At 42.2% G+C, this 21,188-nt stretch overlaps 1 protein-coding gene across 3 annotated transcripts; it reads right to left on the bottom strand.

Annotated features, from left to right (window-relative positions):
* Positions 1-821: 821 nt before the first annotated feature.
* On the bottom strand, positions 822-21,052 carry LOC111579936 (death-inducer obliterator 1). Of its 3 annotated transcripts, none has more exons than XM_023287468.3 (17): positions 20,899-21,052; positions 19,280-19,359; positions 18,032-18,146; positions 16,399-17,473; positions 15,402-15,801; positions 14,506-14,871; positions 12,243-12,459; positions 8,892-9,447; positions 8,626-8,785; positions 8,367-8,483; positions 8,120-8,233; positions 7,638-7,800; positions 7,020-7,527; positions 6,606-6,753; positions 6,377-6,466; positions 6,081-6,276; positions 822-4,954 (listed from the first exon to the last, which is right to left on the bottom strand). In XM_023287468.3, exons 3-17 carry the CDS (start codon positions 18,111-18,113, stop codon positions 1,392-1,394), a joined length of 7,755 nt encoding a protein of 2,584 aa, XP_023143236.2. In that variant the 5' UTR covers positions 18,114-18,146; positions 19,280-19,359; positions 20,899-21,052; the 3' UTR covers positions 822-1,391. The 3 variants fall into 3 exon arrangements, with proteins under 3 accessions (XP_023143236.2, XP_023143235.2, XP_023143237.2); XM_023287467.3 differs by having other exon boundaries at positions 8,072-8,233; XM_023287469.3 differs by lacking the exon at positions 18,032-18,146 and having other exon boundaries at positions 8,072-8,233.
* Positions 21,053-21,188: the final 136 nt, after the last annotated feature.

Consider the following 21,188-nt stretch of genomic DNA (forward strand, 5'->3'; position numbering starts at 1 on the left):
CTGGCATCTGCAGCGTAATCCAATCATTTGCATGTGTTTATTAAAAAGGCTGTAATCACATGGTGTGAAAAAAAACAGCAGGAGTGCCTTCTTCAATCCTTCAATCTATATTTAGACTTGTGCTTTTAGGTGTTGTGTCAAATCCTCAGTACCCACAATAAAAGGTTATGGCATCTTTGAAAAAGCACCATCATGCAGATATGTGTTGGTTTGTTTTATGAAATTAAAAAGAGGAGATTTATTAGTTTTCCTAAAACATTTCTGCTCATTTTGTCGATCTGACTTGGTTTCTGCACATTCTGTAGTATCTGAAAGGCTAAACGCATTAAGCTGCAGGTTTTTCAATGTATGAGGCAGGTCTCCACATGGGGGCTCCAAACTACCTCAGCTCATTTGTCACTATGGGATCGAATAACATAATTGTGATCATAGAGCCATCCAGGATGGGAGTAAACTAAACAGAAGTGAAATGATGCCATATTTTCTGAATTTGGTCTGATGGACTCACTGGCTCCAAGAATATTTCATTTAATTTTACTCACATTTCTGAAAATAATTTGGTTTCTGCAGAGACCTCATCTGTACTTGGACAACGTGGATATGAACAACAATTGAGGTACAAGCTACGATGACAAAACATGCTAAATATTTTGGATATTTAGTACGGTACTAGCCTAAAGCACACTGAAACACTGCCATGTGACTCTTTACAACAACCACTTGTGCATTAGTAAACAACAATGTGTGCATACTTTTTGATCAAAAACGATTATAAATTTACAAAAGTACAATAAATATTTACAACAGCTGAAACAAACAAATTCCATCAAACACGTTTAATTGGTTGAGCTGAAACAAAATCAGGACATCTCATAATCGACCATTTAGGGGGTGTATACTGTAGATAGTTGAAGCCTTTTAGTTCAAAGCTGCTGAACATATAAACACACATTTGTGTCTCAGTGTTTCCGTAACCTTCACTTTATCCATCTCAGATATATGGCTTTTATTTTCTCTACTTAGAAAAGTATGATTAAAAACATCAGTATATACACAAAACTTTTATATTTACATATTGCAAATGGTGTGTTAATCAGTTACATTGTTTTCTTAAAAAACTGCTTCGACAACAGAAAGGTACATGTAATAGGAATCAGTAGCATACCTAATATGTCTTGTACACAAGCAACTTAGATGGCCTTCAGTTTTTTTGCTTTTTACATGTAATAAAACAAATTTAGAAATCTTTAAGTGACAAAGAGAATACAAACATTAATTTTTTTCCTCATAGGAACACGACTGTGGAAATTTAACGAAATACTGCTCATCTACATTTACAGTGATGAAAATCAAGAGTCTTAAACCGTGCTGTGAAGTCCATAAAACAGAGCCTAGGAAACCCTCTTGTCATTTTCTGCAGTTTTAGCACTCTCCTTGGTGGAATCACGTTTGCTGTCCTTTTTGTCATCTTTCTTTTCTCTGCTTCTGCTCTTTTCCCGACGGTCTCTGTCTTTGTCTCGATCTCTCTCCTTATCTCGTTCCCTGTCCCTGTCTCTGTCCCTATCTCGGTCTCTTTCCCGGTCTCGGTCCCTATCTCTGTCTCTGTCTCTATCTCTGTCCCTGCCCCGGTCTTTCCCTCGATCTCGATCACGGTCCCGGTCTCGATCTCTGCTTCTGGATCTGTCTCGCTTCTTGTCTCTCTCACGTTCTCGCTCTCTGTCACGGTTTCTTCCCCTGTCACGGTCATAGTCCCTCCGGTCAGAGTCCCTAGTTCTGTCTCTGTCTCTTTCCCTGTCTCGCTCTCGGTCTCTCTTTTTGTCTGTGTCTTGATCCCTGTGTCGGTCTCCCTCTGCTTCCCTGTGTCGGTCGCCCTCCTTCCCTCTGCTGCGATCTCTTTCTCGGCTACGCTCCTGATCTCGGTCCCTTTCCCTGCCTCTGTCCCAGTCTTGCTCTCGGCTCCACCTTTTTCCCTGCCCCCTGTCCCATGAGGGCCTGCCAGCATGAGTGACATCCCTCTCTCGCTCTCTACGGCGGTCCTCAGACAGCTCCCTCTGTCTCTCGTCGGAGGGCTGCGATGAACCAGGAACGAGTTCTCTGTGTCCTCCTTCAAAGCGGCTGAAACGATCCCCACTGCAAGGTTCTGAGTCCTCACGGGTAGTGCTGACCCTCCTCCTCAATTCCGGAGAAAGGCGGCGCCAGTGGTCGTCCCTGTGTAGTTCTGGGCTGTGAGCTCCAATGCGGCTCGGAGGACCTAGAGGGGCCTCTGGAGGAGTCGGCAGCAGTGGCCCACTGTGGCGGACAGGTCTAGCCTCGTCCGAGTGCCTGTCGAAGCGGTACCGCTCTGATCCTCCAAAAGGCTGAGAAGGGTGAGGTCTATTCTCCTGAGGGGGAGGACCTCGGAGCTCATCAAAAGATCCTCGATGTGGTGGTGAGGATGGTGGTCTGGAGGACCCATACTGGCTATGAGGACTGAAGATATGTCCACTCATCTCAACACTGGGCGGTGGACCTCTTCTGTCCTCATATTGGTTGAGTGGAGGTCCCCGGAAGGCGGTACCCGGCGGAGGGCCCTGACTGTCTTTAAACATATGGAAAGTGTTTGGATTCTGGTCCACATTTAACTTGAAGGAGTTATTAGCAGTGTCTTTGTTATACTGTTCTGCAGGTCCTCGAGGTTGGTCTGCCATCGGGAGTTGAGCTCCATGGTCACCATACTGAGATGGAGGGGGGCCCCTGGACCCTGCAAAGATGGCTGGAGGAGGAAGCCTGTTATCAAAGTGACCAGGTAGTGGTGTTGTGAAAGGTGGAGGAGGTGGCCCTCTACTTGCAGGGAAATTAAAAGGTGGAGGAGGACCAGTGAATCTTGGTGGGGGTAAGCTGTTCTGGCCATCAAAAGTATGTGGTGGAGGAAGGCCTGGAGGAGGGCCTTGTTGCCTAATGTGCTGAGGGGGAATGGAGGGGTCAAACATTTGGGGAGGAGGCCCTCTCTGGGCCAGTGGAGGAAATGGTGGTGGTGGTCCTCTGGGTGGCATGATATTCTGAGGCAGGGGTCCAGGAGGTGGTGGCTGCTGCTGCTGCTGCTGCTGCGGTGGTTGTGTACCTGGCCACTGGTTCTGATATGGGGGGTATGAAGATGGAGGTGGGCCGTACTGCTGAGTATTGTCACCTTGTATTGGGGGAGGACCGTGTACAGGGGGAGGAACGTGCATGGGTGGAGGTGCCCCCTGTATTGGAGGAGGGCCTGACATCGGAGGAAGACCCTGCATAGGTGGTAGTATAGGCGGAGGCCTTATTAACAAGTTTTGTCCCTGTATGGAATGGGGAGGGGGGAAGTTAGACTGTGGAGGAATGTCAGCAGGAGGTCTGTATTCGCCATCGAAACCTGATGCAGACATGGGATGTGGCATGTGATGTGACTGAGAGTCAACTATTGCTGTGCTCTGAGTGAGTACAGGGATTGTGGAAGCTATTGTGGATGTGTTTACAGATTTGTTGTAGTAGCTTGTAGTTGGTGCATCTTGACTGTTCTCATCATATTCAGAGTCCTCACCAGCTTTCAAAATACTGGCAGCATTTGGCCAAATACTGTACTTGTCCAACTCCGTCTCAGCCTTAATTGGCTCATCTTCCTCATTTTTCACTTCTTTCTCATCCATGTAGTTGACCTCCATATCAGGTTCCACCTCCTCTCCTAACAAGGGAATTGACACCTCAGTCTTGTCAGACTCTGTGAAGAGCAGCGTCTCACTTTTCAGCTCCTCTTCAAGCACTGATGTCTCTGGGCCTTGTGAAGAGTCTGCTAGTTCAGCTGTATTAGGCAGCTGTGGCTCTTGCTCCACAGGCTGTGATGGAGGAATAGGATCAGTCAACTCAGCAGCTGCCTCCTCTTTGTCCTCTGGTTCATCAGGTTTCTTGCTTCCTGCAGCCTGCCGAGGATCCCTGCTCTGTCTGGGATCTCTCTTCTGGTTGATCAAAGGAGCAACTGATGAAGACTTCACTAGTTCTTCAACCTTTTTGCCCAGTTGTAGTAGTTGACAATTGGCCAAAAGGGATTTAGTAGGTTGAGATAGGAGCGTGTTTGGGAGTGTCAATGAGGCACTAGACGTGGATGGAGTTTGCTGTTCTCCCTGTTTCGGCAAAGCCTGATCCCCAATCTGTTTAAGGCTCTCCAGGATCTTTTGTGAATCAGTTATACATTCAGCAGCAGCCTTTGCTTGAACTGGCACTAAAGTTTTGACCTCTTCAAAAATGGAGTCATCTTCTGGGTCATATGCAACATCATCAGTTTCACTAGCTACCTCCTCAGGCTGCCTCGACAGTTCAGGTTTGCTTACTACCTCAACGGGCTTCTTAGGTATATTATAGCCCCTACTAGGATCATACTCTTCTTCTGGATCATATGGTCGGTCATCTTCATCCTCCTCTACCGGTTTTTCTTTAGAACTTTGGGCAAACTGCCGCACAATGGGGTCTAGCATTGTAGCAGTTGGAGCGGAGAGTTCTCCACCTTGATCAGATGGAGAGTTGGAAGCTTCTGAGTCATGCTTTGCCTTCCCAAAAAGAGTTTTGAGAATGGTCTGAAGAGGAGTGGCAGCAGCAGTGGAAGCAACAGAGCTGGATGAGGATGGGGAGTCCTTGCCAGTAGTAGCTGGAGCTTTAACTGAGGATAATAGAGAAAAGACAGAGGAGGCAGTCACAGTGTTACCGGTGGTATCAGAGGAGCTAAGTGCAGGTGACCCTGGAGGAGTCGTGCTGAAGGGAATTTCAAGACTCTGCCTTGTGGTTCTTTCTGCTCTGACTGAGGCAGGTGGTTTTGGGAGGCCAGTTTCATCTGCATCTTTGGTTTGAATCTTGGACCGTTTCTCCTCAGTTTCTAATGCAGCACCAGCACGCTTTCTGTCCTTCTGGCAGATCAGCAGCCCCAGGAGGAGGTTGGGACGAGCCGGTTCAAGACCTGAGACATTAAAAAAAACAACAAAAAAAAAAAAACAAAGGAAAATTGGAAAACCCCTTCAAATAAAATTTTACAAGAGATCGCAGTTATTTTGATAAAATGTCTAAAAACAAAAGGTTTCAGGTGAAATGAGAGCTTTGAAAAACACTTCCTATGGTTCAGACATAAAGAACATGTACTACATAAAGTTTAATCATATATTGAACAAAAGTTGTCTCAAGGCTATCTTTTCATATAACAATAAAGTCAATGGTACCGCCAGTTTCCTTGTCTACATTTTAGGAACAAGTCAGCGGTGGTTAACCCTGCTGACATTTGCTTGCAGTACATTTGTGCTGGTTATTAAAGGAATTTGTAGCTGCACTACCAAATATAAACAACACAACAGAAATTTCATTTGGGTTTATCACCAATCTGTTTGTATAAATATCTGACGATGTGTAATTGCATTTTTCAGAAGTCACTTACTACAAAAAAAAATCTCAACATCAAATAATGTCTAAGACACAATAAACAAAAGGTGTTCAACTGATATTTGAGACTCCTTGACATAGACAACTTTTTCTTGTTTCCACAGCTGCATATTTCACGTGGTACTGTCAAACTCTGGTTGCAAAGTCTATTTCAAGTACTGATTCTACAGTTGGAAATACATGTTTGGGAACATTCTGGGTTTATTCCAGTGGTGCAGCATGTTACTATATGGACAACAGCTTAGTATAAAGTGACTGACAACTTACCTCAAAGAATGTACTGATAATTGTACTAATCAATGAATTCATTAATGTTTAAATCGAGCGAAGTCTTAAGAAACAACAGGCTGAGACTGGCCTGAAATGGCACCAACCTGCGATGCAAACTTTCTTTATTAGAAATGTGTGATACAAAGCCAGATACACAGCAGAGAACACAGTGGCTGATACATGCACAGAGGCATTTTCAAAGGAATGTGAGTGCCCCCTACAGTACAACCTCAGTAATTAAACAAACTCTCATTTCAACCTGAGCAAAATCTACATCAAGCATACTCACCATGGCAAAACATTTTAGCAGGAATGTATTAACAAAATGAAAATGACACACAAGAAACCACAAGTTCTATTTGTGTACCACTCTAAATGCTTACCTGGCCCATCAAACGGTAAAAGTTTGGAGGGTAATGGGTCCTTTGAGCCCAGTGGGATGAGATAGAGGTCTTTGATGCGGCGATTGTTGTTCGCCACTACACCAAAACGTTTTCTGCTGCTAAAGTAAGAGAATAGAGAGACATATGCCACCTCCTCTTCCTCTGTGGCTGGATGGAAACGGATTAGACACAATTCCTGTAAATAAATAAAAAGAGCAAAACATATATATAAAGTAATGAAAGGCATTTAAATTAAAATCCAGCTTTTCTGCAAGATATTCTTTGTAAAAACAAACCTTGGAGAGCGAGGTTTTCAGCTTCCCGACATAGTCCCACACAGTGTTTGGAGATATCCGGCCTCCGACATGAATGGTATCTGGTAAATCCTGTACAACATTGACAAAATTATAAATGATGCTTTTGGTGTATTAACCTAAAGCATTAACCTAAAACTGCAACTTTTATTCATACTATTAATAAAAAAAAATTATAAAAATATTTATGTTCAGTCAAAATTAAAATTACCTCTTTCAGGTGTTCAAAGGATCCTGAGACCAGGTAAGCTTTGGTCACAAATTTAGCAACTGACTGCATGTTGATAAATCCTTTCCAAATCTTTTCCTGACCATGGAGAAAGATGGCAGTTTCTCCCTCAAGAGGAGGCTCCGATGCACTGCAAAAACCAAACAGTTTTTCATTTAGAAATGTTAAATCAAAGTTTAAAAACCTGTACAGGGGTTAAGACGAGCAGATCTTCCCATAAAGAATTTAACAGCAGTGCACCTTCATATTCTACTTAAGCATTACCATTTCTGCAAAACTCATAGTATTAACAAAACCAAATACATCAGATATTGGTAATAAACAAATAACACATAAGGAATTTTAGGAAGATTCTTGGTATTAGGTAATGTGTGGAAGCATAATGAGAATGAGCACCTTGTTTTTGATGGTTTGGGCACAGCCACTGAGGGCAGCGGAGCCGGGGGCATCGGTAGCGGTGCCTTAGGTCCAGCCTCCACTGGAGCAGTAACAGGAGCTGGGAGTTCTGCTGCATTGCTAGTGGGTTTATCTAGAGCAGGGTGGGTGACAGTCACCCCAGAGCTATGTCTGGCCATACGTGGGTCTCTGCGGGTGATGCTGACAGAGGAGATGGTGGGGGTGATGGGTACAGTGGCCTGGGCTGGAGATGCCATCATGTCCTCCTGATAGAGCTGCGGCTGTGATTCTGGAACAGCTGCCTCCATGTTGGAATGGTAGGATGAAGGGCCCTGGTGCTGATGTATTAAAGGATCTTGGTGCTGGTAGGCCGCAGGAACCTGTGGTTGGTTGACAGGAGAGACATCCCCTGACCTAGATGAAAATGACTCTTGTCTGGGGGACTTGGTTTCAGGCTTCTTGGCGAGTCTGGCTTTTTTAGCTGCAGGCTCATCCTCCGTCTTCTGTCCTATACGGCAAAAACAAAAAACACGAATATCGTAATATGTTGCATAATAAATTATGTTTAATCCACTAGTAGAATATTACTGTAATGCCTAATACCAGCCTCTTGTTTACCTGTGCATATTTTACAGTTGAGGTCAAACAAATGAGTCCTGTGTTCAGAAGTGGTGTCTTTGAGCATACTACTGAAAATGTCTGGCATGCTGCTGCTACTGTTCCCCTCAGCAGCAGAGGACTGAGCTGAAGCTGAAGGAGTTGAGTCAAAGTCATCTTGTTCCTGAAAACACAAAATAGTGTATCAAGTCAAACCTTTGATGAAATGGAACATATGATAACCACTCATGAAACCTTAATTCTTAATTACTGTGATGGCAGGTAAAGCTGGAAACAGAAAGTGAAAAACAGTATAGTGCAGTAAAGTTGGCACATTAACTTAATATCTTGATCAGTGTATTTACTTTTAGTTGTAACAGATTTTGCTCCAAGAACCTCATGCAAGGTGAAAAGAAAGTGTGAAAGTTATAGAAGAGCAGCTTGCCACCACTTACTGCAGTAGAAGCCATGCGAGAAGACGAAGCAGAGACAGCGATACATACATCTGCATCAGATGTTGGTGGAGCATCCTCTATGTCCATGCTATGGGAGCCAGAGTCATGCCTGTTGCCCAGTTTGGACTGTCCTGAATTGCCTCTTGCACTTGGAGACTGAGCCTGCAGAAGAAAACATGAACAGTTGCAACTTAATGCAAATAATTTAATTAAAATATACTCTATTCTTTAGATAGCAAATCCTAAAAGGAAGCCATATGAGCATGCCGTTTAGCCAAAAATGAGTAGCATTTACCTCAGGAGTGTCAGGTTTTCGCCATTCAGATATTTCTTTGGAAAGCAACTCTTCAGCACTTAGTCTCACCAGACGGAAGGGAGTCACCTCACCACCTATGACCCTGTAGAACAAGCCCTAAGACAGACAGACAGACATACCATACATCTCAACATGAGGGAAGTTTTTCAGACTGGAGGCATGAACACTCATAACTCTGTTAACACAAGATATGAACTTGTCTTAAAATCTAAGTTGATGCATGTTTATGTTGACTCACTTTGTTTTTAGGATCTTTCAAGTTGAACATGAGGGACCTGTATTTGTTCTTGTACTTGCTGTCAGTGCTAAGGCAGAGGTTGAACATCTCCTTTTCAATGCCAACTGCCAGTCGTCCCACTTCACTTTCTGTCATTTTCAGATCATCACTATCAGTCACCCTGGTGACAAGGAACGCAACAAAAATTTGTCTCTCTAATTAGCCAAGAATTTCCATATTTTAGAAACAACAAAGACATCACAAACTGGGCTTTCTAGAACACTCACCTCTTAAAGAGGATGTCTGTCAGTGAGCGGCGGATATTCTGCCTCATCTGGTTGTTGGGTGGAGGCTGCATGGGGGAAACTGCCAGTGCTGAAGCTGCTGGATGCGGAGGTCTGGAGGATGAAGAGTGACTTGAAGGCCCTGATGAAACAGGGGATGATGGGACTCTAGAGGATGAGGACTGACTGTGGGAACTTGTGTCCTTTTGTTGTGGCTGCTTCTTAGGAATGGTGAAGTTGGACTTTGTGACTCTCAGTGCACCTGTGACATGGATAGGACCCGGTGGGAATTGAGATTGGGTACGACTGGACGGTGGGCCTGGTTTCTTTGACTTTGCCGCAGTTTTAGTTGGGGGTGTCACAGTTCTCTTGGACGACCTTGTGCTGACAGCTTGAACTGAAGGCTTCTTGCCCTTCGAGGAAACCTTGGCTGCTTTAGTTGCTGGGCTGGGCTTCTTGTTTGCTTTGCTTGGTGTTGCAGAGGCTGAGGCGGCTTTCTCAGGTGCTGGAGCTGCTTCCTTCTCCTTCTTCTCACTCTGCTTCTCCTCTTTGGGAGGGGCTGGAAACCAAGAACAAGATCCAATATTTTAAAATATGTAATCTTTTTCAAAAACCTGCAGTATTTTGCTAATTACAGATGTAATTCCAATCCTCACTTGACTATCACAAATCGGTGTCTACAATGCTGAGTGAATATAAAGCACTATATTCGGAACATGACCGCTGATAAACTCGTCACAAAATGTGAAAACAGGGAACAAATTCTTAAAAATGTCAAGTCATGGGGCAGTCACAATTATTTGTGTACACACAACAAAAATAATTAACAAAGAAACACAAAGTTGACAACGGAGAACAGTCCCTCTTTATTTGTTGCAGTGACAGCAGATACATTGTGCTGTTCATGCAGGTCCTTTAAAAAAGAAAAAGTTTTCCCAACTATCATTTGGGGATGATGATCCTCAAGAGGGGCTAATGAGTACTTCTTCAAAAGACAGGTTGATCAACTATATCCATATAGCCGCACAGGAAATAAGGAATGGATAGCAGCACCAGCTCAAGCAACTTTGTGCAAACTCCAACAGTGAACGTACTAGCAGCAGTTGCTGAAAAAAGGACTACAAATATCAGAACCTGATTCAGATCAACTGTAAATAGACTGTCTCACTTGAACATGAGACAAGCTGCTTAAACCAGCTGTCCATTGGCTTTAATGTTATCCCCTCGGTGTCACTGCTTACTAAAACATAAATGGACACCGTTTGGACAGAATAGGAAAATAATTTGGAAATAATGATGATAATCTAATAAATCTAAAACCATAAATGTGAACCTGTGTCCAGATCACAAGATAAACTACAAACGATCAACAGTTAATAACTGGAAGCTCTCAAAAGCAAGTAGGTGAAAGCCTTGTTTATGGTTCAGGCACTTAAACTATGAAGAATCCCATCCATAATGCAGTTGTCCAGGGCTTCAGCATTCACAGAAATGCAGAAGTATGTGTCCCTATTTGAACCTTGAACTCCAAACTTTTTCTTCACACTGTCACCTGTAGATGCAATGGCACCATGGCTATCATGTTAAAGCTGCATGAGCCTTAACCCCACTGGACACATTATACACACACACACACACACACACACACACACACACACACACACACACATACTGAATGTATGAACACAACAATTGTGTGCAGAACAACAGTATTGAGAACCAAAGCAATCAAAGTCAACCATTTTCTAAAGATAAGCTTTCACATCTGCCACAATGTCACCCAGCAACATAAGGGCTACAAATGACCAAATCCATGAGCTATAATGTCCTCCTGTGGACAATACAACCATCAGTGGCCATACTGATCATCTACATAACATTAACTTGCAAGTCAGAGATTATCAGAGTTCCTTCAATAAGCCTTTTATAAAAGGAGATCCGACAATGAAAATGTCCACATTTCATGTGTTCCCTTAATATGTATCACTTTTCATAAAGTGCAAAATGTGTGAAAAATGTTGGTTCTCTCTTCTAGCTCTGTCAGGTCTTCAACTCTCATCTTCTGCTGTGTCCTTCCTGAACTTCACTGGGTCTCTCCAGGTGGTCTGGTCTTCATGGCAGAAGCTTTCTTATCCAGCAGTTGACCATCCAAGTCTCTTGAGTATCACATCTCCATAATGTGTGTAAACAGTTGTATAAGCCTGTTTGAGCTTAACTGGTCAGGATATCCTACAGCAAGCCAACACTGCTCACATAATCAATCGAGGCATCCAAAAATCTGTTTATCACCTTTTATTTTAAAGCCAGTTTCCCACGAGCAGGGGTGCATCATATTCAATATGAATCAAAAACTGCAGCAGCCCGTTACCCACAAAATTGAGGGCAGAAAAAAAAAACAAAGTTTGTGCTGAATAGCTGATATTATAAGCTCTTCACAGCTTATTAACATGAGGGACACCTACCTGGTGGAGAAAGAGAAGGAAGGACCTTTTTGAGACCAACAGTTGAGGTGATGGACCCAGGAAATGGAGAGGCAAATAAAGCAGGTACATTGAAATCTAACTCGTACACACACACACAAGCTCAATCCACTCATGACCATACATCCCTGCTTATAGCTCTTAATTTACAATTACAGTCCTCCTTTTCATTTCTACCATATGTTCCTTCGTATGTGTTCATACAACCTGCAATGTAAGTTTAAGGTGTTTAAAAGGGGTACTCCAGCGATTCAGTAGTGCACTTCCAAAAAACTTAACAGGAGCTGTATCAAAAAATGAGGGATTTAAATGAATGTAGTAGAGATGTCCAAATCCATTCCATATTACTGAACCCAATCCAGAAATACTGCATTTCCTGAAATATTTTAGCCGAATTTTTTAGACCATGTAAAGTCTACATCTTAGAAACCATTAACTTGAATGAACAACACGGGTTCATAGTTAAGAATTTAAAGTCTCCAATTCAAAGCAGAGATATCGCTGTTGAAATCATCAGGGTTCATTTGTCAGACTTTAGAAAGTTCCTCCAGAACAAAAAATTTTGACAGAAATGTGTGAAATCTGTGGAGTGCCCCTTTCAAAATAAACATTTTCTGAATCATTGAATACTTACCAAACCAACGAATGGCACTTACCTGTTTCACAGCAGCCAACATTTCATTGAGTAACAAAATCTGTACATTATTAAAAACCACAAAACCTTTCAAAGTGTAGTGCACAGATGAGTTCATGTTCTTTCCCAAATGTACGGATCATTTCTAAATGAATGTTAGCATGATAGCAACCACATTTATAATGGAAGAACAACAATGTGGTTTCAACAACAGCTCAAGACCTTCAAAGAGATACATACACTTTTTGTTTAACACTGTTGGTGACATGGGTGTAGTCTTTTCTGGTGTTACTGCAATGTAATTATGGTCGCTGGACCAGGATGCAGTGGCCGGCGGGGGTGGGTGTTCCTCAGCATGCTCATCTTCGTCATCCTCATCTGGATTGGAACGGTCTTCCTCACTGTCAGAGCCCCCCTGGTTCCTCTTCTGCCCTTTCTTCCCACTAGCGCCACTCCACTGGGTAGATGAGAAGAAACACACATTCAGATATTTTAGGAGCTGAGAGACCACGGTTTCATTAACATTACAAGAAAATACAGAAACGTTTGCTGTGCTGCGTATAAAATCAATTCCTTCTAAATAACTACTGCCAAATGTCAGAGAAATCTGCCCCTGGTAAGAGAAGCAACATAAATCTATAACAGTCTTCTTACAGCTTTACTGTGCAGTTAATGCTAAGCAAATTAAGGGCTTTTCTGCATTTTCCAGGCTCTTACATAGCTGTTTGTAGAATCTAAGTTTCTGGAAACTTGACATATTTCTCTGAATATCCACTGTATATTGAACTGTTCTTGGCAGATCTATTTTACTGCTCTAGGCTTGTGAGCCATAAAGTTGCTATCAGGCACTGCCTTCAGCACCATGTCTCACAAAGCATGTTCCACAGTGTCAGGCTTTCTTCAAGCAGTAGCTCTACAGATTTAAACTCAATGAAGATTGATCTCCTGAACATGGGGCATCACAGTGTATTCAATGCAAGTTATGTTGCTTTAGTGTGCGTCACTGTATGCCTACTCTGTCAGCCCTTCAAGGTTTAATATCACAAAAGTTCATTTGAAATCTTGAATCGATGAGATGACAGGAGCTCATAACGAGAAACTTCTGACAGCATAGTTCAAGCCTACAACTGCTGACTGCTATGGGGAATTTCTGTTGTTGCAGAGGCAAAATTGCAGATATTCAGCTAATAAATAATACAGAACGCAACCACAAAATTAAACATTGAAAGCAAGAATACTGTTCAGTTATTATACAGCCTGTTCTATAGTGTTTAAGGATTGACTTTTCCCCCACTGTGCCATCAGTAATAACACAAATACAAACACAAGATATCACAAATGCAAGTAGTGCAAATACATAAAGCCCAAATACACACCCCACTGTCTGTAACCAAGATATACGGAAAAAAATAATTTTTTACATTTTTTTAACAGTTCAAAAGACAGACAGGACAGCATGTTTATCACTAGCCATCATCCTATAGTGTTGCATCTGTAATAATTTCTAGACAAATTCACAACATATTCACTAGGGCTGGGAAACAGTAGCCTTACTGGACTCACATTTAATAACAACAGGTAAAGCTGAGAAATTCTTGCTCCACACTTAAAAACTACTCAGTTAAATCTAAACGCAGTTCATTTATCAGAGTGATGATCCAGTGGGGAGGAATTAAGCAGGATTATATCCTCTCTCCAAACTCTGTGTCAGAAGGTCTGATACCACTGAAAACCCTCTTCCATCACAGCTTTCTGACGACAAATAGGGGATGTCTGTGTCGATTGCTTTCAGCAAATTCCAGCACTCGACAATCCAACCTTTGCACCAACTTCACGCTGTTTGGCCAGCTGTGTGAAAGTTTGTGCTACTTTCAATCTTTCAACAAACCAGTGCCAGTTTCATTCTTCAAACCAGCCTATAAGACTGAAGTAAAGTTGCCAAGCCGCTAAACTTGCTTATTCTGACTGGCAGTTTAACAGCAAAATATTCTGAAAGTCCAAACATAGCACCTGCCAGTTACCATTTTATCAGTAATTCCACTTCCAAGTAACATCAAAACTTGCTCAATTCATTCTAATCAAACCAAGACTTGCCTTCGTGTAACATTAAAAAGCCAAATAAAATACTAAAGTGGACTTTTTTCCCCCACCCCAAATCCTAAATATGACTAACAACACTGGGATTAGTTCATTTCAGAGACAGGACAGTAAAGGACTTGTCTTCAAAAGTCACACAGAACTTGAGCCAACAAGAAAAAATATTCAGCGAACAAAAGGCACTTAAATACTTTCTCAAATGTGGTCACAATATACAATCAAATGTCTAAATTCTACGAGTACGGCAGATTGGCAGTTGTATACAACTTCTAAGAAAGTACTTCTCTTTGGTTTCAGAGGTGTTATAACAGTGCTTCTCTGTCCAACTTATCTCATTAGGTGAAAGGCATCAACATCTCTGCTTTAAGGAGAGGGAAAGGCCACCATTTCAGGTAGTCCGAGTTACCTTTGGTGTGGACTTGTTTTTCTGAGCATTGGCCTTGTCCTTCTGCTGGGGCTCATCAGTGATAGACTTCATGGCGGCAGCAGCATGTCTCAGGATACAGTCGTTTCCACAGTACACAGAGTCTGGCTGAGCATTATTGTCACAACCAGGACCAATACATTTTGGAAGAGAAGAGTCATCCTCAGCTTTCTGCATGGTCTTGCCCTCTGTCGGTTCCCCTGTTGGAGTCGTTTTCACCTCCACGTTTGATGCAACTTTCTGCTCTGTGTCTGGTGTTGCTTTCTGCTCTGCTGTGGATGTTGCCTTCTTTTCTACAGTTGATGTGGCCTTCTGGTCAGCTTTTGGTTCAGCTGGCTGCTGTAATGCCTGCTCCAAGTCAGTACAGAATAAAATTAACAGCTAGTGATGGGAAATGTCATTCTGTTTAGCATAATAATGTGAGAACTTTGCATTTCATACAGAATTCTCTATTCATTTTATTGATAGCAATGGTAATTTGTAAAGATGTGTACATGTCTTCAGTTTAAGGGTGCTGTTGGATGCCTTGACCACACCTTTAATAATGAATTTGTCCACATAGAGCATATACTGTACGTTATGTCAAGAATAGAGCAGATGTAGAGTCACTAGCTTTAACTTACTGAGTCACAATCTGCATTGTTAAAAAAATAAGGTGACAACCCATGCAGACTAAAAAAAAAAACAACCACCGATGGGGTAATGGTTTATAGCATAAAATAGGGATCAAATCATCAACTGTGGCATCACAGTCCTTATCAGGGCAGCACTTCACAGGCACCATGAAGTACTTTAGAACAAAACAATACATCTGCCAACTTCAACAAAGATTTAATAACTGGAAACTCTTTAAGTTGATATCAGTTGCAAGAACCTACCGGCTGAAAGATCTTTATTTTCTTTTTTCCAGTTGGATGAGTAGCTTTCTCTATCCTGCCTTTTATGCCCAGGTCCTCTACTGCTTTCTCTTCAGTTCCAGTAGTTGTGGATGGAGTCCCTGTCACACCCTGAACAGCTGACAGACTGGTGTTGGTTCTCTCAGCAGTTGTAGGAGAGCTCACATTTACTGGAGAAGAAACGCCCATTTTGGGCCTCCCGACCTCTACACTTGCAGAGAGGATAGATGTGGCAGGCCTGACCACCTGGTTTTTCTTTGCAGTGCAGTTGGGGCAAATGTAGTCTTCCCCATTTCTCTCCATCAGACGCCCACGAGCCTCAGTGATACCCACACAGTCCCCGTGGAACCACTCTTCACAGCGGTCACAGCAGATCATAAATCTAGTGAGTACAAGATATTATGACAGGTAATGGTCACCAAAAATTGTCTGGCTTTCCTCATACATTCAGATTTGTGTACTACAAGACAAACTGGAATCCAACAGTGGAAGTGGAAGCTAATGTGAGAACAAGGAGCAACAAACAAGAAGCATATATATTAGGGCTGAAAGTCAACACTTGGAAACATCAAAGATTCCTGATTTAACAGATTGTTGGGAGTTGAGCATTTGTTTAAACTCTTTACGTTTTAGGACTGATAGCTTTCTGGGTAACCTGTGCGCGACAAAGTGAGCAACTCTGGTATACAAAAGTAGTTACATTACTAGTACATAGCCACAGCCACTGTGGGGAATGCAGGCAGGCAAGATTAAGTTCCAGTATTCAGCTACAAAGTGTCACTATAGGACTACATTTTTTATGTTGGCTAGATCTAATTTGACAGACGTTAATCTGACTCAGGTACAACCCACTCATATACACCATGTTTAATGTGGAGAACAAATTGTAATATGCCTGCACCATGTCAACTGAAGCTTTTAAATTGACAATGAGCTACTATTAAGTGTAATACACGATGGCCATCATAATAAAACATACCTTTTGTTGTGTTTCTGTCGACAGATGCAGTAAAGTGCGTTGGGGTCGTAGCCTCCATCATCGTCAGACTCAACTGATGATGAGGATGAAGATGAAGAAGATGTGCAAGAGTCATTCTCATCATCGTCTTCCTGTGTCTGGGGCTTGCTTATCTTTCCAGCACTTTGGGTAGGTCTAAGCTTTGTTTCCTTCTTAACAGGAGCAGTGTTCTTGTTGACAGAAGCAGCGGCAAGGGCCTTAACAGGCATAGTGTTCTTATTGACAGCTCTTTTTTTATTGATATAAGTTCTTATTGGTCCACGTTTTGCCGGCATTGCTGCCGGCTTGTCTGCACCGTCATCATCCTCATTTTCCATTTTGACTTTGTCACCGTTATCTTCATGTTCATTCTTCTCCTCCGCCCCCTCTATCTTCTCAGAGACCTGCTGAGCCTGCACGGCATTATTGCTCCCTACGTCTTCAGAGGTGGGAATACTCTTTTCATCCGTTTTCTCCACATTGTTATCCTGTGACTGATCTTGTTTGACAGCATCTCTACAGTCGTCCTCATTCTCAGAGCTTCCCTCATCTTTGACCGTCGGTCCACCACCTCCTCTGGTCTGTCTGCCACTTCCAGTTTTCCTCTGCGCCTGCTTCCTTACACCACTTCTTGTCCTCCTCTCTGGGGACTCTGCTTTCTCCTCCCCAACTTTGCAGTCAGCGTTACCATCAAAGCTGGCCTCTGAAGCAGTCTCTGCATCTGTTGGAGTTTGGGAAGGAGGGTCTCCACTTTCCAGACTGGGAGGGGCACTCTTTCTTGACCCTCTTTTAGTAGTCAAGAGGAATTCCTCTAGTTTGTCAGTTCGCTTGGGCTGTCTGCCACTGCGCCGCACAGGACAGCGGTTTTCAGGGCTGTCGGTTGCTGCCTCCACTGGCATCTCTCTTTTTGCAACAGTGGACCGGCGGAAACCCCAAGTCTTCTTTACCTCACTGGTGGCCTTAGAAGATTTTTCTGGCTCCTCTAACAACTCTTTGGCCACATTGTCATCTCCTGTTTGAACCTGGTCCTTCTGTTCACTATCCCCTTCTCTCAAGCCTGTGAAAAAAAAATCATGGCATGCAATCACCAGGTGGTAACATAACAAAGTTGTCATGAAATTACTGATTGTTTAGTGAATCAAAACTAATTTGAAATCAGGGTTTTTCCTACACAGAGGAATTTTTGGCAGATGCTTCAACTAGCACAAAGAAAGAGTCAACTACACCTCAATCTCACAAACTGACTTGTTTAAGCCGTTTTGTTATTTAGTGTTTTACCGTCTCTGTAATTTACAATTTACTTGTTAAATGTTCAGAAATAAGAGTGAAAAGCACAGATTTCTGTCAAATACAGTCATACTGACTCAATGCTTTTACTCTACATGGACTGATCATGCTTACTGTTGTGCATGAACACCTCTCAAAAGGCCCATTCTGAGCCAGGAAAAACCCTGGAAAATGATTACTTGACTTGAACAGAACCCTTACTTACCCCTTCAATTATACCCAAATTTAAAATAAAACTATTTTTTTTAAAAAAATCACTAAATAGATCACAGAACCTAACACCACAACTGTTTTACTATAACAAACGATAAAAGCACTTTCAAGGTACCTTGAGAGTAGCTATCCATGCGGTCCTGGCTCTGCTCTGGCTCAGGAGCTAGAGAGAGCTCAGGGCCCACATTCTCCTCCATAGATGATGGAGTCACTACTTTCAAACTGAAAGTCTACAGTTAAGAGAAAAGAACAAGAGACCGACTATGAGTCACTCTTTTCAGTTCATAATATGACAAATATCGATAGGTACCAGAGTTTAGATAGTGCTACAATTGCTTCATGACTTATACATATCTTCTACTTGTTTTTATCAAATTAACACTCCAAAATAACTTTACAAATAAAACACGGATAGTTTATTTGCACAATACATTATTTATTCTTCTTTAATGCCTGCTATTCTGAAGGTATGTGATGACATAACTTTTGAATAAGATACCAACACCATCACTGACCAGAGCTTAACAACCTCACTACAGGTGCCAAAAATGACAGATGCAATATTGAGAGAGGCACAGATATCTTGCAAAGACTAGAACCATAAATGACGACCTGTAGAATATATTTAACAGTCAGTGCATTGTGATCAATTAAATATGGCCAAAAATGTAGTTTCCTAAAACAAATAGAGAGCATGTATGTGTGTGTGTCGAGAACCAAGAGTACCGTGAGCTTGAGGGCATATAAATGCCTAGTCCTGCTATGCCATACTAAATATTTATTTTATTTACACCAAAAAAAAAAATAAAAACTTTCAAATTACATTGTGGTTGTCTAAGAGCAGAACAAAAAGTATCAAAATATGTATACTTTGTCTTTCAACAGTACACATTTCCTTAGAAAGCATTGCATCACATAGCTCTTTTCTATTCTGGTTAACCATCTGCCTGAAAAAATGTCTGGTGTGTCTGGATTTTTAAGGCCTGATTTTTTGTGGTTGACTACACACCATTTTATGCTTATGAAACTACAAAAAACATTTCAAAGCATTGTTTTCCATGTAAAATAATGATGATAGATGCTGAATGCCCCTTCTTAGAAGGAGGGATTTGGCAGCTTTAGTGTACAACATAGGGATGAAAATGAGAATAACTTGTTTTACAGTCAGCTAATGTCAGTAATTCACAAGTCTACACCCAAATTTATGAAACATAATTCAGAAATAGTCTGTGTTGTTCATGATAGTGGGATTTTTTTGCAATAAAGAATTAAGGAAGCTGTACTTCACTTATGATTCTTCGGAGTCAGTCTTGCTAATATTTAATTTGAGACCACCTAATGAAAAAAAAGCCATTGTCTGTACCTGAAGGTCAGCAGTGCTTCTTCAAACAAAACAAAGGCTTCACATCAGTAAGCTTCAGTCTTGGTACAAGGTTAAAAGATCTGCCAGAAAAAGGAAAACACCAGTTAGGATCAAAGTACTCCATGTTTCAGAGGAGGGCTGAGATGAAACACAATAGCATCCACTAAGGCAGATTATGTAAATAGCAAATCATGCTTATCTTCTAGAAATGTAACACTTGTAATAAGTGGGACATACATCAATTCCCTGACTACTCAAGTGAAGTTTGAACCTTATGTGATTAAAAATTACTTTGCAGTGTTATGCTAAGCACCTGCAACAGGATGAATGAGCCAGTTACAGAATTGAGACAATGTAACAGCTGGTTGATGTTCCAGCAAAACACAAGAGGGAACTGCTTGCAAATTATAATGATTTGATTGCAAATTGCAAACTTTAGGAAAAATACAAATCATGTTAACTGTCAAATTCATTTGTAAACACATATACACTAAGTAAATTCATATTCTGTATATGCATCTCCTTTAAAGTTGAGGCATGAGAAGCCCTGCACACTGCACCGTCAACACTGGGGGGGGAAATATCCACCCAAAGACTGCGAGTAACAGGATTCCTCCAATGGTGCGCCTGTGGTCACGACACCGTGCCACGTGAATGGGGGGGACAACTGTTGCCACGGAAGGTGGGAGGGGCCCGTGACGAACATTAAATTTAACATTTTATTGCGTATTTGTACACATGAAATGAACTGTCCAACGTGTGCACAAAATATGCAATTTGACATGTTAGCACGGATTACAAAGCACGCATTGAGATTCGGCAGTTGCTGCTCGACATGTCAGGACGGAGGCTGCACAGGGCCTGCGTGCGCATGATATAGCCTTAATTCCCCGTTACGAACAATATAAAAGATAATGCTAGCTTGTGTATTTTCAAAAACGCCTTGCAAACAAAATTCATAACACACGCAAGACTGAATTAGAGAGACCAGACAGCATACTACGATAGCAGACTACTCCCTACACGCTAGACAACGCCGATGATGGCCGCAAATCAACATTCCGCCAAATCACTTAACTACTTACAGTTAGCTAGCGCACATTAAACCGAGCGGCACAAGCTCTGTTGAATTACTGAGTGGAAAACTTGCTAAACTTATCCCTTTTTGCTGTTATTTTTTTTCTTTCTCGTCGTTTTTGTCTACGAGTAACTGCGTGTTGCACACCGTGCACTTGTAGCCAGCCAACCTAGCTAACGGTGTTAGCCACCACGAGCATGTGTAAGCTAACGGCAAACCCAACCTGAAGCGGTTAGCACTCAGGAAACCTTCAAATATAGAAACACAAACCCACTACAACAAAAACACAAACCACGAGAATCATTTATTTTGGAGCAAAAGCTAAATTAAACGAATGTGAACGACCGGAGTCGAATTTAGTAGCGTAGTGGCACACAAGTAAACGTCGCAGCTAGCGTCAGGCGCATCATGTTCAACCTTGCCCCCGACAGCTGCGCTACAACAACAACCCCAGCAGCGTTACAAACACTCAGACACAAACGAATCCAGCAAAAATCCAACGCTACGAAACTAAAGTATCAAATGGCTGAAGTCTACCCACCTAAACACTTGGAATACCGATGATATGCCCTCACTCTGTCTTCGGTCAGTCCTCCATTTTCCATTCCCGTTGGAGCTAACTGACTGCGGCAGATGGCTGACGGTTTATAGAACACGCGCTGAGTCTGCAGCGCCCCCATTGGCCAGGAGGAGAACTGAGCCCGCTCACTGAACAGTGCAGGGTTTGTTCTGGCTAGGCGAAGTCCAGCAATGCAAAACCGTCGGCGACTTTTTATTTTATTGGAAATCAAAATGAGAACCTTTAATGATTTTAATATGTCAACTTCAGCA

The sequence above is a fragment of the Amphiprion ocellaris genome, chromosome 5, assembly GCF_022539595.1.
Source record: "Amphiprion ocellaris isolate individual 3 ecotype Okinawa chromosome 5, ASM2253959v1, whole genome shotgun sequence".
NCBI classification, from domain to species: domain Eukaryota; kingdom Metazoa; phylum Chordata; class Actinopteri; family Pomacentridae; genus Amphiprion; species Amphiprion ocellaris.

What these genes read in the sequence shown, in the direction of transcription:
- LOC111579936 (XM_023287467.3), bottom strand. Translation starts at nt 18,113, where the DNA reads ATGGAGGAGAATGTGGGCCCTGAGCTCTCTCTAGCTCCTGAGCCAGAG. An exon ending in AACAGTGTTAAACAAAAAGT is followed by an intron (nt 9,448 to 12,242) that starts GTATGTATCTCT and finishes CTTGGTTTCCAG; the next exon opens with CCCCTCCCAAAGAGGAGAAG. An exon ending in CAACTGTAAAATATGCACAG is followed by an intron (nt 7,528 to 7,637) that starts GTAAACAAGAGG and finishes TTTGCCGTATAG; the next exon opens with GACAGAAGACGGAGGATGAG.